The sequence below is a fragment of the Cyprinus carpio genome, chromosome A19 (genome assembly GCF_018340385.1).
Source record: "Cyprinus carpio isolate SPL01 chromosome A19, ASM1834038v1, whole genome shotgun sequence".
NCBI lineage: Eukaryota > Metazoa > Chordata > Actinopteri > Cypriniformes > Cyprinidae > Cyprinus > Cyprinus carpio.
In genome coordinates this window covers 9,497,099-9,514,209 of record NC_056590.1, presented here as the reverse complement: position 1 = coordinate 9,514,209, position 17,111 = coordinate 9,497,099, and the positions used below count along the sequence as shown (strand labels likewise).

The 17,111-nt window shown below is 32.3% G+C and overlaps 2 protein-coding genes across 6 annotated transcripts in view; one reads left to right on the top strand and one right to left on the bottom strand.

Moving 5' to 3' along the window:
* Nucleotides 1-2,658: 2,658 nt before the first annotated feature.
* LOC109061184 (ras-related GTP-binding protein C-like) lies at nt 2,659-6,995 on the bottom strand. Its single transcript, XM_042776267.1, has 7 exons — nt 6,609-6,995; nt 5,390-5,593; nt 5,043-5,242; nt 4,394-4,508; nt 4,073-4,215; nt 3,522-3,670; nt 2,659-3,058 (listed from the first exon to the last, which is right to left on the bottom strand). Exons 1-7 carry the CDS (start codon nt 6,792-6,794, stop codon nt 2,880-2,882), a joined length of 1,176 nt encoding a protein of 391 aa, XP_042632201.1. The 5' UTR covers nt 6,795-6,995; the 3' UTR covers nt 2,659-2,879.
* Nucleotides 6,996-8,259: 1,264 nt separating this feature from the next.
* The window catches only part of LOC109085850 (trafficking protein particle complex subunit 9-like), a 201,821-nt gene continuing 192,969 nt past the window's right edge, over nt 8,260-17,111 (top strand). For all 5 annotated transcript variants that reach the window (XR_006162617.1, XM_042776264.1, XM_042776263.1 and 2 more), the window contains exons 1-4: nt 8,260-8,391; nt 9,375-9,975; nt 13,809-13,954; nt 14,818-14,943. Coding sequence is in view for 4 of the 5 variants with exons in the window: in XM_042776264.1 (XP_042632198.1) it covers nt 9,392-9,975; nt 13,809-13,954; nt 14,818-14,943 (856 nt within the window). In the remaining variant the exon portion in view is untranslated. The remainder of the gene's footprint in view (nt 8,392-9,374; nt 9,976-13,808; nt 13,955-14,817; nt 14,944-17,111) is intronic.

Genomic DNA, 17,111 nt, shown 5'->3' with positions numbered 1-17,111 from the left:
CACACAATGCCACAGGTGTACAGACGAATAAGACCAGAGCTCAAATGAATATAGCTTTAATTTATCAGCGTGCTCTGAGACAAAATATACCATAAGTAAACAATTCCCATTTTCTTGATATCTTACAATTAATAATCTTTATAGTTCAATCACAAAAATTAATATCTTATTTTTTTTACACTTTATTAGAAAAAAGAAAGGAAAACACACACACACCAATCAATAACAATCACCCTTTTTTTTTTTTTTACACTTTATTAGAAAAAAGAAAGTAAAACACACACACACACACACACACACACACACACACACACACACACACACACAACAATCAATTAACAATCATTATTCAACACAATCACATTTAGCAGTGAGTCTCTTGTACACACACACACAGACACACACAAGCCCTCATTATATCCATTCATGAAAGGGGAATTTTTGAGAATGAATAAAATAATGAATCATGTAATAAAAAAAGGAAAGAGGGTTATTTTGGCCCCTAGGGACTTCACATATGAAAACATAATACCTTTAATCGCTTGTTCAACAATCTTGAGTGTCATTATTCTGTGTTCTCAGCACATCAGAATTTTGCAAGAAGCATTTTATGGCGAAATACATGCTTGCTGTTAGTCTGGGCTGATGCTTATTCCCAGAATCATTTCAAACTGAAATGAGGGATAACTTGGCAGGAAAAAATAAAATAAAATACATTCCTGAAGAAAAAAGTCCCTGTGATTCATTTTGCTGTAAGGCAGTTCACAGAGACATGATGACGTTCACAAACGTCTTTAGCCTTTTCTCCCTTTTTTTTTGCCCTTGTTTAGGACAGGAGTATATAACAGCGACAGCCAACACAATCACAGCACAGGCCAATACTAACAACTGCAATCTTTGAGAAATTTTGTTACAAAAGGAACTGAAGATCTGTTTCATGGGTGAATCTAACATGTCCAGGTCATATTTCACCCCAAAACCGAAACAGGAAATGTATTGCTTCAAGAAAATTAAGACTATTTTAATTTAATTTAAACAATATTTTTATAAAATTTAAGTACATTTCACCCAAATTCAAAATATTTATATATATATTTTTTTTTTCTTCTTCACATTTTTTAAATGAGAATATATATATATATATATATATATATATACAGTACAGACCAAAAGTTTGGAAACATTAAAATTTTTAATGTTTTTGAAATAAGTTTCTTCTGCTCATCAAGCCTGCATTTATTTGATCAAAAATACAGAAAAAACAGTAATATAATGAAATATTATTACAACTTAAAATAATAGTTTTCTATTTGAATATACTTTAAAAAAATAATTTATTCCTGTGATGCAAAGCTGAATTTTTGCAGCATCATTACTCCAGCCTTCAGTGTCACATGTAAACATCCAGTCTATCACATGATCATTTAGAAATCATTCTAATATTCTGATTTATTATGAGTGTTGGAAACAGTTCTGCTGTCTAATATATTTGATGAATAAAAGGTTAAAAAGAACTGCATTTATTCAAAATAAAATAAAAATTCTAATAATATATTTTCTTTACTATCACTTTTTTTCAATTTAACACATCCTTGCTGAATAAAAGTATTGATTTTATTTAAAAAAAAGAAAGAAAAAAAAATTACTGACCCCAAATTACTGCCAGTAGTGTATATTGTTATTACAAAATATTTATATTTTAAAAACATAGCTTCTTTTTTTTATTATTATTATTCATTAAAGTATCCTAAAAAAGTATCACATGTTCTGAAAAAAATATTAAGCAGCAGAACTGTTTCCAACTTTGATAATGAATCATCATATTAGAATGATTTCTAAAGGATCATGTGATAATGATCCTAAAAATTCAGCTTTGCATCACAGAAATAAATGATAATTTAAAGTATAATACATTTAAAAACAATTATTTTAAATTGTAATAATATATCACAATATTACTGTTTTTTCTGTATTTTTGATCAAATAAATGCAGGCTTGATGAGCAGAAGAGACTTCTTTCAAAAACATTAAAAATAGTAATGTTTCCAAACTTTTGGTCTGTACTGTATATACATTTACTCTCATTTAAAAAATGTGAAGAAAAATTTTTTTGAATGGCAAAGAATTACATTGTATTTATTGTAAAACCTTTATTCTGATTTTTTTTTTTTACTGTAACACAATTAAAGTACTGCATTGAAGTAATGAAAATCTAGAAAATTTGTGAACAATGGGAATTACAAAAAATAATATTAAAATAAAATAGTTAAATTTTTATGACCTATTGATGGTGATGAGAATTTGGGTAAAATGTGTTTTATCACAATGTAAACATTTGAAATGGAAGAATTTGAGCAATTTTTCATTTTGATTTGTTTGTGAAATATCACTTGAACATGTTTTTTGTAAAATTCACCCTCAAACCTCTGAAAAGTGGGTTGTGCCTCGAAACTTAGAGAGAGTGTCTTGACTAGACAACACTTTTGGCCACCATAAACACATAATGATATAAAAATATTAGGCAGCTAACTGTTTTTGAGACTGTATTTCCTCAGTGTGACAATTCTAGATCATGTCACTGTGCCTCATTCTGTTGGCTAAACTAAAGTTTTCCCATTTCCCCCATTATAACAGCTGATGCTGCGCTTGCACACAATCTCTCTCTCTCTCTCTCTCTCTCTCACATACACACAAACATCAAAATATCATAAAAAAGCAGCAATGTAGTCTGTCCTGTATGAGTGTCCTGAAGTGTCTCTCAGGTCCTGGAACAGCAGGTATAACTAGAGAAACGCTCCCGTAATCTCACGTGTACGTTGGCGCACGTTCAGCGCACTAGTGTGAAGGCCCTGTGTTCTTAGAGGTCCGTGTGTCCTGGGTTAAACCAGGCTCCTGGGTGTACCGTTCAGCGCTGTGGATTTGAGTCGGGCCAGGCCATTGCCGCTGCTGCAGGGTGGGCTGGACTGCACCACCGCTCCTGTCCTCTGAGTGGAGCTGCTCACCTCGAATACCTCGTGAATGGCCTTTCGAAAGCAGTGGAAGTTGTAGTCTATCAAACCTGTGGAAGATAGAGACATGAGCCATATTCAGAGTTATAAACGAGATGCTTTTAAGTAAGAAACACTGCTGCTTTTATCATTTTGTTGGTCTGAAATAACAACTATTCAACCACTCATCTAGCGTGAGTTTGAGGTGGGACTATGTACTTGACCAACCAATAAAAGAACGACAAATGTTAATTTGATCACACTATAATCTTAAAAATTATGGTGCTCTGTTGGAATCTGCGGTTCAGTGAAGAACTTTAGCATCCACAGAACCTTTCCAAATACACGAAAGTTTAATTATTAGGGAAAAAAATTGGATTTTTGAAATGTTTCTCACACATGGTTCTTTTAAGAAATGTTCACTGAAGGGTTCTTTGGAGAACCAAAAATGGTTCTACGTAACACTTTACCTTCATACACGTCAACAAAACATGCTGATATTCTGCAGCGAATGATCATGTCAAACATATGTACCTTTTCTCTCAAAGCTCTCTTCTCTCAGGATGCAGACCAGAGCCAGGAACTTGGTGACCTCCTTCAGGTAAAGCACTGTGGTGTTGTTCAGCTTTATGATGGCCAGAGACTCTTTATCATAAGCGTTACCATTGCTGTCGTCTTTTAGGCTAAAATGGATTTAAAAAAATAGAGGACACAATACATTACATTTATATTATATATTGTCAGCATAAAAAAGATAACAAGATCAAAATAATATATTTTTATTATTACTGTTCAAAAGTTTGGAGTCAGTTTTAAAGAAATTAAAGTGCCCAGAATCATAATGCCCAATCTGAAAATTTTACTTCACATTACAGAAATAAATTACATCTTAAAATATATTCAAATAGAAAATAGTTATTTTAAATTGTAATAATATTTCACAATTTTTCTGTTTGTTTGCTTAAAGAAATTCATTCTTGGTGAGCATAAGAGATGTCTTTCAAAAACATTTTTAAAAAAATCGTATGACCCCAGAAAATATGAACGGTAGTGTATTGATAGAGCTCTGCATCACAGTTTCTCACCCGTAAATACATGAAACATCAATGACGACATCGATCATGTCACAGCAGAGCTCGTACGACTGCATGTCCACTGGAGAGCTGTCTGTGGCGATGTAGATTTTACTGACCACATCGAACAGGAACGCTTTCTCAATCCCAGAATTCTGAGAGGGAACAATATATTGACAAATATGCACTTGGTAAATTGTTATTTGACTCATATATAGATAGATACTATAAATTCTGACTAGACCAAGTACAGAAAAAATGGAATCTGGCTCAGGCTGCACTCTAGAATTGGAGAGAGACAATAAAGATAAGGATACGCAGCTGTGTACATACAGAAATGAATATGTTGAGGAGGTTTTCCAGAGTGGGCAGCTGAGGGATGAGTTTCTGGACCACCTTACTGAAGGCCTCAAATATGGAGTGATCATAGATGCTGGTGAGATAGAAACTGAAAAACAAATAAAGAGAAATAGTGCACATTAACATAATATATCAGTTCATATAACACTCATTTCATCCAGAAATGCCAGAAAAAGAGCTTCAAAAAAGGGAAAAATTCAAACAGTTTGCTGGTAACACTTTACAATAAGCATCCATTTGTTAATTATATTTAATGCATGAACTAACATTAAGCAATACATTGCAATACATTCTATTTACCTTTTATTTATATCCATTTCAACTGCAAAGGCAACATTTTCTCTTACAGATTTTTTTAAATCAAATATTAAGACTTTATTTCAGCTTTTTATCATAATCTTTACAATATTTCGATTTTTTTCTGCTTTATTTCAATTAATGAAAAATGATTTTAATACTTTTAGTTTTATTTAACTATAACAACGTTGTTTACCTGTTGGAACTTGCTGGAATATCATTGTAGCCCAGCTGAAAGGACAGAGTAATCCTACCAAACGCTCTCTATCTGTTATTAGACTGTATCATGGCAAATTGATCCGGCTTTAGGATCAGTGTGACCAACCTGAGGTGAAGCTTTTCCAGACTGGCGTCAGCTAGATCATCATTAGCCCTCTGATGAATGTCTCTCTGCGTCTCTATCTTATGATCGTCTGATAAACCATCCACCTTGTGTATAAACACCTCGAAATTGATCTCTGGGTTCACCCTGAATGCCCGCGACACTGTCAGATGCAGCCGGCCTAATGCTTCTACATAGTCATCCTAGAGAGAGAGAGAGGGACAGATCCAAACACAACGGTAAGATAGCTGCAAAGTCTCTGCCAGGCACAGAGCCAATTCCAAATGAAAGTAAGCATATTAAACAACAATCACTCTCAGGGTCCTCATATTTCGCTGATGTCGGCTCACCTGAGCATCAATGACGAAAATCAACGCGCCGGTGCCCCTGAAAATCATCTCGTAATCGAATGTGGGGTCGAAAAAGTCCACCTGCCCCGGAAAGTCCCATATGTGAAAGTTCACGAAGGAACTGCCAGAGATGTCGTCCTTGCAGATCTTGTTGGTGCTCTCCAGGAAGAGCGTCTCATTCGGGGACATCTTATGAAACACCACCTGAGGTTCACAACATTAAACCACAGGTCAATATGCAATGTACATATAGCCTACAGAAATTATAAAACATATCTGATGCATTCCTTATTCAATTATAAACACAAGGCTCGCACAGAAATAAAACCATCTTGCAAACCCAAATGACAAAAATATTATTTCATCTAAACACATCCAACAGAAAATGAGTTCTTTTTTTTTTAAGCAGCATTAAATGTTATTTAACAATAAGAGGAAATGTTCTTTTGCAATTATAGTTCTAAATGCATCATGAAGCAATATTTGAAATGCATTTCACTCAGTTATGTCAGCAGAATCACTAGATGTTCCATCGTGATAAAATATGAAGAAAAGCATGTGTCTTTTACGCAATAACATGCATACACTGATGAATCATGCACAATATGACTAGACGCACAATATGACCAGGCAAACAAAATAAATAACTTTTTATGCTAACTTCAGTCAACAAGCAAGCACTCAATAAAATGTCCATCAATCTGCTATATATTAAGTACAACATAACCTGGCTAAAAGTATAGATCTAAATATAGATCAAAATAAAATAAAAAAAAAAAAAAAAAAATAAAAAAAACAAAAACCAAAATATAAAATTCATTAATACCAATTTATTGACAATTTTAAAAAAATTATGACAAAAAGAAAAAAAAGTACCAAAAAGAAAAAAGCTGTCCCTATATGTACTGTAGGGGTACCATAATACATTGATGGTAATACTGTGGTACGTATAAATATACCATTATACTGAAATTCATATACAATTGTATTTATATGGTACTCCATGATACTATGTAGCTATTATTAAAAGAACCAACATTCTACCATCTGACATCATTATTGTACCATGGTACTGCTACAGTGTGCTTAAGTAAGAAATGGTAACGTTACACGTTGGTACTTCATAGAACAGCGTGGTATTATCATACTGGTGGTGTCCAAATCCAAGGCTTTACCATGGTACTTTTATTGCTAGTGCAGTATCCCAATGGGATCTGACCTTCTGGATGGAGGATTTCCCGCTGCGCCTCAGTCCCATCAGCAGGATTCTGGGTTTATTGTCTGCAGACGGCGAGTTTTCCAGGTTTTCCTGCATCATATCCATGTTTTCCACGCCGTAGCCGAAATCTTTAGGAAAAGAGTCCACCAGGCTTCCGGCTAGCTGCTCCTCGTACTCGATCGACATTATAACCCTGTTTATAAAGCTTTAAATCCCTCTTTAAATCTGTCTGTGTGGACTCTGTAGGCTGTTTGGGTGATTGAAGTGGGATCGGTGTGGATTAAAAGTTCAGTTTGGACACAGATGAGGAGGTTTCATAGTGGGAAGCGGTTAGCTTGCTGCATGAACACAAACAAACGGGAAGCTGATCATATGACAGGCGCAGAGGGGAACGCCTGCAGGCGCGCGGAGAGGTCTGCGGTGTGAGGGAGGCCTCTGAGTGGAGCGGTCTCTGAGATGATCAACCTCTCGCTTACATTTTGGAAACATTTTCTGAATATAATATGAAAGACGATTGAAAGTGCTATTCATTAGATCAATAATAATTTTAAGCATTTCATTTCGCCAGTTATTCGTTTATAATGCAGAACCCCCCTTTCTTTTGTTGAATTTATTGTACAAAATGTGTTGTACACAGTCTATGGTTGTACATTAACAATGTTAGAGAACTATACTCTAAAAATACAGAATCTATATTTTTATTTTGAGTATTTTACTGTACTAGGATTATAGAATTAACAATGAACAAGTATCATTCAGTAATGTTATTTTTTTATTTCCCCAATTCTTTATATTTTTTGCAAAAGTTAAACATATAAAAATATATTATATTAATATACTAGAATTATAAAATAAATTATTAGCCAGTTTTAAATGTGTGTGTGTGTGTGTGTGTGCATTATTATATTTCACTGTATGGATTTTTACTGTAGGATTATAAATACATTATAAATGAGAAAGAATAATTAAGAAATTATATATATTTTTCCTCCCGTACTTTATATTTCTTATCATATGAGATAATAAAAAAATAATACAATAAATTATGTTCTATTCTATTCATATACTAGAACTTTATTCTAAAATACAGATATTATATTTTTATTTTTATTATTTTAATGTACTGGGATTATAAAATGAATTATGAACAAGTATCATTCAGTAATGTTATTTTTCTTTCCCCATTCTTTATATTTCCTGCAAAAGTTAAACATATGATAAAAATATATTATATTAATATACTAGAATTCTAAAATAAATTATGAGCCAGTTTATATATATATTCTATATTTATATATATATATATATATATATATATATTATATATGTACGTATTCTATTATATATATATTTCACTACGATTATAATTTATTTTATACGTCATATGTGATAATGTGAGTATAATGCCAAATGTGAAACATTATATTATATTATATTATATATATACTAGGATTATAAATAAATTATAAATTAGAAAGTATAATTCAGAAATGTGAGTATAATGCCAAATGTGAAACATTATATTATATTAAATATATAATATTATATTAACACTGAACTAAAAAATCATTTATATAAAATTAAATAATAAAATATTATATTATATTACACTGTAGCAAAGTCCTTTTAAGTCTTAATGGTATTATTGTAGTCTTTGATTATAGTGAATGATGGAGCTCCTCCACCAGGGGGCGCTTATAAACACATGCATGAGTCACACGCCTCTCAATGACGAACAGCAGGAGAAGAAGCAGCAGCAGCAGTGTAGACAGGAAGAGCGTTTGTGAGTAAAAACAAGCGTTTACAACATATTTCAAAAGCTTATAATTATTCTGTCATCGTTATATTGGAATACATTTTACACTCACTATGTTGTGGGTTTCTTTGCGTACGTTAAGACGCTGTTGCCAAATTGATATCTGCTGGAAAAAATGAAGATGTTTCATTCAAACTCGCCTTTGAAATCAGACCAAAATAAACACAAATGTTGTCAAATAGGTTATTAAATTAACAAACAAACAACGATGATTGTTGTATGCAAGGCTGAAACATTTGGCTATTTGGTTTGTTTGTTTATAATGCTAGATCTTATAATGTTTTATTCAATTTATGTTTATGAATAGGTAAAATATTAAACATTTTGTGAATTGTTTTTTTTCTCCCACTTATTAACTTGTTCTATTAACAAGATTAATTAACAAATTAATTCAGTAGTCCTTTTTTATTAGTGTCTATTAAACATTAATTTCTGTCAAGCAGAACATTACTACAAAACATTACTGTTTTCAACATTGATAATAAGAACAATAATTAATAATTTTCTGGAAATCAGCATATTAGAATGACTTGTGAAGGATCATGTGACACTGAAGACTGGAGTAATGATGCTGAACATTCAGCTTTGCATCACTTGAATAAATCAGATTTTAAAATATATTGCTTTTTACAGCATTTTTTGAGCAAATATATGCAGCCTTTGTGGGCTTTGTGAAAGAGACTTTTTTCAAAAACATTAAAAAATCTTAATTATTCCAAACTTTTGGCTGCCTGTGTGTGTGTATATATATATATATATATATATATATATATATATATATATATATGTTAGAAATGTAAAAATTACTTAATATAAATTTATTTAGTATACATTTCTATTTTACCTGTTGTTTTAAAAATAGCATTTACTATACATCAGGCATCAAGATATTTGAAACCTGTTAAATAATAAAAGAATATGTTGTTTTGTGGATTGTTTTCCTTCTCTAGAGTCACTGTATGCAGACATGAGCGTCCCAGACTACATGCAGTGTGCTGAGGACCATCAGACGGTCCTGGTGGTGGTCCAGCCCATGGGCATCGTCCCAGAGGACCAGTTCTTCCGCATCTACAAGCGCATCTCCAGCGTGAGCCAGGTCAGCATACGGGACTCCCAGCGCGTCCTCTTCATCAGATACCGCCACCATTACCCCCCTGAGAACAACGAGTGGGGCGACTTTCAGACCCATCGCAAAGTGGTGGGTCTCATCTCAGTGACCAGCTGCAACACGGCCAAAGAGTGGCCGCAGACGTCCGACCGGTTCCACGGGCAGAAGGAGGTGTTCGGCTCCACGCTGTACGACTCGAGGCTGCTGTGTGTCGGGCTGCAGGGGGAGGTGGCGGAGCAGCAGCGGACAGATGTGGCGTTCTACCCCAGCTACGACGACTGTCCTGATGTGGAGAAGCGGGTGGAGGATTTCGTGGAGTCCATATTTATTGTCCTTGAGTCGAAAAGGTTGGACAGGGCAACCGATAAATCCGGCGATAAGTTACAACTGCTGTGTGTGCCGTTTGAGAAGAAAGACTTTGTGGGCTTGGACACAGACAGCAGGTGAGTTTGGGCTCCGAGAATGTGCTCATTGGTAACCAGAATAATCATCTATTGAAAAACCTATTACCCATAAGCCTATATCTAGAAAAGGGTAGCTGAATGAAACTTCAATCAACATTGATTATTATCTTGCTAAGGCAAGCATCACTATTAGGGATGCATAAGATTTTTTTACATTTATTGTTTGATTATTTGGATATATTGACCAGTTATTGAATTGAACGTGCTATTTTTCTAATTCTAATTCTATTTTTCTAACATGCTAATATTTTGATTTATGTATTTATGTATTTTTTTTAAATGTGTTATTTTGAATTTATTTATTTGAATGTTTTATAGTAATAATTGAGCAATAAATTAGCATATTCATGCATCATTCATGTGGCCATTAACCAACACCACATACAACTAAACAAATAGGATATATTTGTATATATTTAAGGATATATACACATTTGTTTCTATTTACATATTTTTGTTTTAAGTGTTTTGTTTTTAGTTAATTTATTTGACTTTTTTTTTTTTTTTTACTTTTAGCTATAATTAGCATTTGCACACAGTGCTCTAACGTAACCTAATGGTCACATGGCATGCAAGTAAACAAATAAAATATGTTTATATATTTATAATACAGTCAAATAAATGAATAGATAAAAGAATCAAAACAAATGATGTATTTGATGTATTTATATATTGTTATAAGCATTTAATTTAGAATTTATTTATTTCACATGTTTATGATTTAAAGAGTTATTCACTTTTTTCATCTCACGAACCCCTTTGCAGTTGATCTGCAGATCGTAATTCATTTTGAATGAAGTCTGAACTGACTGTGGTAGATACTGAATGCCCAGGAGTCACAGAATATGACGTGCATGATCTTCTATCCTGTTTCATGAGTTTTGCCATTTGTTTTTCATGGTTGTTGATTTTTCTTCCCTTCTCTTGTTTTGCCTTGTTTTATTTGTCTTTCTTCTTTTCTTTCATACTGTCCTGTGAGTTTATTATTGGGTGTGAAAAGGTGAGCCGGTAGTTCTGTCTCCTGCTTTAGTTCATTCTTACCTGATCAGCTTCTTCCTCTCCCCGTCAGTGACACAGTGGTTGGACCTCGATTCTCTTGTGTCTCAGTTTAGAGTAGAAAGTTTAGACTTTTTGAGATGAAAGTCAATCTGCAGGAATGGAAAAAGATTTTGAGTCTTTGGTTCCTCATATTATCTGAGTTGATAGTTTAAAGGTGAAGTGTGTCAATTTTTTTTTCTTTTTTTTTTTTTTTGGGCTGCCCGACTTGTTGCTTTAGGATAAAACCAGTGGTGAACTTCTGTTTGCTTGACTTATGGTGGATATTCCTATTTTGTTGTTATTTTTTTTTTGTGCATAAATGATACACTTCACCTTTATGGTGAGAATGTTTTGAATCCCTGTTTAAAAAGTCAAAATATGGGTTCTCTGAGTCCTGGTGCCTGACAGGGTCAAGTGTTTGATCAAGTGTACTGCATTCTTCACTATCTCTGTCTGTTTGAAGTGCAGAAATGCATGGATGTCATTCAGTAATTCATGAGTGATTGCTTGCAAAGCTTTATGCTCATCTCATCTACAGTCGCAGCATGAATTTGAATATGACATCCATGTGTCTATAGAAAACAAACACACTCTGAGTTTAGCTTTGAGTGCTCTTTTGCAAGATATAAGTTCTTGATCAGAAGTTAAATATAGATTATAAATATAGATTATATGTTTATAAATACTACATTTATTTATATAAAGAAATATTATAAATTTTATTTTTAAATATATTTTATTTTTAATGCATATAAAAAGTATTAATTTAATATTTATTATTTAATTATAATATTAGGGATTCATGGATAGACATTTTGGCTAATATATATAAAAAAAAAATTATTAAAGAAAAAAAAAAAAAAAAAAAAAAAAAAAATATATATATATCTTAGTATATATATATATATATATATATATATATATATATATATATATATATATATATATATATATACAGTACAGGTCAAAAGTTTGGAAACATTACTATTTTTACTATTTTTAATGTTTTTGAAAGAAGTTTCTTCTGCTCATCAAGCCCGCATTTATTTGATCAAAAATACAGAAAAAAATTAAAAATATTGATATATTATTACAATTTTAAATAATTGTTTTTAAATTTATTATACTTTAAATGATCATTTATTTCTGTGATGCAAAGCTGAATTTTTAGGATCATTATCACACGATCCTTTAGAAATCATTCTAATATAATGATTCATTATCAAAGTTGGAAACAGTTCTGCTGCTTAATATTTTTTCAGAACATGTGATACATTTTTAGGATACTTTGATGAATAAAAAGTAAAAAAAAAAAAAAAATAATAAAAAAAAGAAGCTATGTTTTTAAAATATAAATATTTTGTAATAACAATATACACTACTGGTCAGTAATTTGGGGTCAGTAATTTTTTTCCTTTCTTTTTTTTAAATAAAAATCAATACTTTTATTCAGCAAGGATGTGTTAAATTGATAAAAAGTGATAGTAAAGAAAATATATTATTAGAATATATATTATTAGAATTATTTTTTTTTTTTTGAATAAATGCAGTTCTTTTTAACCTTTTATTGATCAAATATATTAGACCATCAGAACTGTTTTCCAACACTCATAATAAATCAGAATATTAGAATGATTTCTAAATGATCATGTGACAGACTGGATGTTACATGTGACACTGAAGGCTGGAGTAATGATGCTGAAAATTCAGCTTTGCATCACAGGAACAAATTTTTTTTTAAGTATATTCAAATAGAAAACTATTATTTTAAGTTGTAATAATATTTCACAATATTACTGTTTTTTCTGTATTTTTGATCAAATAAATGCAGGCTTGATGAGCAGAAGAAACTTCTTTCAAAAACATTCAAAATAGTAATGTTTCCAAACTTTTGGTCTATACTGTGTGTATATTATAATTGGTTTCTATATATATATATATATATATATATATATATATATATATATATATATATATATATATATATATATAATATATAAATAAAATAAATTTGTTTTTTATTATTATTATTTTTACTTATTTGACTTCTTTGGTGTGTGTCTTTTTCTCTCTTGAAATATTTCAAGATGATAGTTTAGTGTGTTTGTAATCTGTCAAAAAATATTTTAAAAATAATAATTCAATATTGGTTTAATCAGACTGCTGATCATTTAAAGTAATTATATATTATGTTATATATTAGAGATACACCTTCTCTATGTAAAAGTGTAAATTTATAAAAGTCTCAACATGAAGAAGTTTCTCCTGTTTTGTCTGGCTCTAACTTGAATAACACTTGACCCTCTTGCACACATCTACTATCTATAGGGGTCCTTCCACTAGAGTTTTACCTTCTCATGGTTATAAAATAGAAATCCCTCATTTTTAAAAATGTATTTAGTTACTTCATCTCAATGGGATTGACATCAAGTTGCTTTGTGACCCCTTTAGTTAAAATCCCTCCCAGTTTTGCCTGTGCATTCTCTTCCCACTGCATCTGTATCTTCAGCTCCAGCTCCAGCTTCCATTTCTCTGTCTGTAAATCCTGGGCTAAGACAGAAGACCAAGCTTAATGCAAAACCACATCAGCATATTTGTGTTCCATATAAGGAGAGCCAAATGAGATGACATGGATCCACCGCTGATAAAAATAACTTTAATTAAATATGGCTGACGTCACCTGCACTTGGCTGCGAGTGTGTCTTGCATTGATTAAGCTCTGTGCATAAATGCTGAATATTTATCTGACGCCTGTTGCTGCTCCTCTTCCTCAGGCACTACAAGAAACGCTGTCAGGGCCGCATGAGGAAACATGTCGGGGATCTGTGTCTCCAGGCAGGCATGCTGCAGGACGCCCTCGTACATTATCACATGGCTGTAGAGCTGCTGCGGTCTGTCAATGACTTCCTGTGGCTGGGAGGTAAGCTTTTGATTGGTTGATTGATAAATGTTCCATAGATATTTACTGTTCCATACTTTCAACCCAAGTCAGTTATTTTAATATCATTGCATTACTTCTATAGTTTATATTAATATTTTGAAATAATTTTTAGTTTTTAAATTTAAATTTGAAAGATTTAGTAATTTTGTTGTGTTCTTGTTATTTGTATTATTTGTTGTAAATATGGCTATATGGATTTCAATCATTTTTAAATTAATATAATAAACTTAGTTTTAGTTCTTTAAATAAAAATGAGAAATGTTAATAGGTGAATAAAAAATAATCTTCTGTTAACATATATATATATATGTATGTATATATATGTATATATATGTATATATATATATATGTATGTGTATGTGTATGTGTGTTTTTATTTTATATATATATATATATATATATATATATATATATATATATATATATATATATATATATATATATATATTTTTTAAGTCTAAAGTTTTAGTATTTTTTTGTACGTTTTTAAATAAAGTAAGTCTATATAGTTTTTTAAAACTTTTAATTCCAGTTATTTTAGTACATCAAGTTAAACTAAATTAAATTGAGATGTTAAAGACTGAAATAAATCGTTATTTTTTTGTTTGTTTTTTAGTTTTATCTAACTCTGATAACCCTGGTGTGATAAAATCATTTGCATGCCAGTGCAAAGCTATATCCATTTTTTAATCTCATGTGCTGACCAGCTAACTAAACTAACAAACCCAGTCAACTTTCGTCATAATCTTCAACTCCAAGCATCTTGCATTAAAACCTGCATGACAGATCAACTGTCCAGTGATCAATAGAAACAGTGAACTGGTGTGTGTGTTGTTCCTCAGCTGCTTTGGAGGGGCTGTGTTCTGCGTCTGTTATCTTTCATTACCCAGGAGGCACTTCAGGGAAGAGTGGAGCCCGCAAACCTGGCGTCTCCTCTGCTGCCGATGCTGGAAAGAGACACAGACCTGGTCAGTGCAGTCAGACACGTCTATAGCATCCCTTTTATCTGAACAAATGGTTTCACCAAAAATATCAAGATGACTTTTTTCTTCATCTTTTCTGTTGTAGATCTTCTGTATATCTTTTGCTTTTTTTCCCCTCACACTCACATACATTCAAGAAAGAAATGTGAAGATCTCCTATGGAAACTGAAATAATGTTTTTATTTACATCATGAATTAATGTGTAAGTGGAAGTGTGGAATGACTCTCAAACGATGTGTCTGATGTAATTTACTGCTCTTGATTTGATGTTCATTTCTTAAATGAAACGACGTTAGGAGTAAAGTATCACTTTTTCTCCACAGATAGCAACAGAAGCATTTAGTCTAAAGCAGAGACATGATTATTGCTCAGTCTGTTATGCTGATCTAAAGCAGAGATCATTCTAGAACACAGGAAAATAGTCAGTTTTCAGTTGATCTATTTATTTATTTTGTAAAATTTTTTAAAATACTGTGGTGTATGTACAGTCTTTCTTTCTTTCTTTCTTTCTTTCTTTCTTTCTTTCTTTCTTTCTTTCTTTCTTTCTAACCCTATTTCCTTTCTTTTTCTTTCCAGTTTTCTTTTCTGTTTTTAAATATATAATATTTTTTAACTCATTAATAAATAAGTATATAATTCATTTACACTGGGTATAGAAAAGAATCAATTTTTTTTTGTTTTGCAGCCTGAAATGAAGACGGACAGTTTTTTTTATCCCGCTGTATTTACTCAATGCAGCTTATAACATCCAAGTGAAAGATATAACACCAAATTGTAAAAAATAAATAAATAAATAAATTACAAATAAAAATACAGAAAAACAGAATAAAAAAAATCAAAAACCAAAAAACACCCTTCTAAAAAATGACTTGTGTAGCTAATCAGCTTCTCAGTGGCACACAAATCCATTTGACTTTCAACTGTGATCAGCTGTGCTCATTTTGTTGCAAGAAAAAAGCCACTCCTCAAGAAAGACCACATGCAGTCACCACTGAGCTTTGCCAAAACACACCTTGAAGATTCGGAAGCAGATGAGACTAAAATTTTATTATTTGGCTCAACACCAAACGATATGTCTGGCGGAAATCCAATACAGTCACCATCCAAATAACAGCATTCCTGCAGTAAAGCGTGGAGGAGGTAATATCCTGTTATGAGGTGTTTCTCTGCAGCAGGGACTGGAGCACTTGTCAGGATAGAAGGAAAAATGGATGCAGCACAATACTGTCAAATTTTTGAGGAAAATCTGCTGGCCTCTTCCAGAAAGTTGTCAATGGGAAGAAGATTTACCTTCCAACATGACAATGACCCAAAGCACACAGCAAAACTGACACACAGTGGTTGAAGGAGAAAAAGGTGAATGTCTTGCATGGCCTCATCAGAGCCCAGACTTAAACCCCACTGAAAATCTGTGGAATCACTTGAAGACTGCGGTCCACAAACGCTCACTATCAAATTTAACTGAACTAGAGCAGTTCTGCAAAGAAGAGTGGGCAAATATTGCAACGCCTAGGTGTGCAAAGTTAGTAGAGACCGAGACGTATCCCAACAGACTGAAGGCTGTAATTAAAGCAAAAGGTGCTTCAATAAAATACAGACACAAGTGGGTGATCCGTTTTCCAACACAGGGATTTTGTTTTTTTATATATATATTTTTTTCTGACATGTTGGTTATCTGTCTTTCACTTGGATGTTATAAGCTGCACTGAGTAAATACAGTTGGATGAAACAAAAACTGTGTCCATCTTCATCTCATGCTGCAAAGCAACAAAATGTGATTATTTTACGCAGGGGTGATTCTTTGCTATACCCACTGTACATGTTTCATTTGCTAATTAATGCACTGTGGTGGGGTTTTTGCTTAGGATTTACATCTACAGTAGCTTCAAAAAGTATTTGCACAATTAAAATGAATTTCATTTTGGTGCATAACAAATTGTCAAATCAAAATCTTCAAGAAATAGACACTTTCCAAGTAAAAAAAATGCTGAAAATGTACTCACCCTCGGGCCATCCAAGATGAAGATGAGTTTATTTGTTCATGGGAACAGATTTGGAGAATGAGAGTGAGAGCCCAAACAGCTGATAAAAACACAACCAATAATCCACACGACTCGATTGACGAGCCCATCACTTCTCAGTCCTGCTGCATG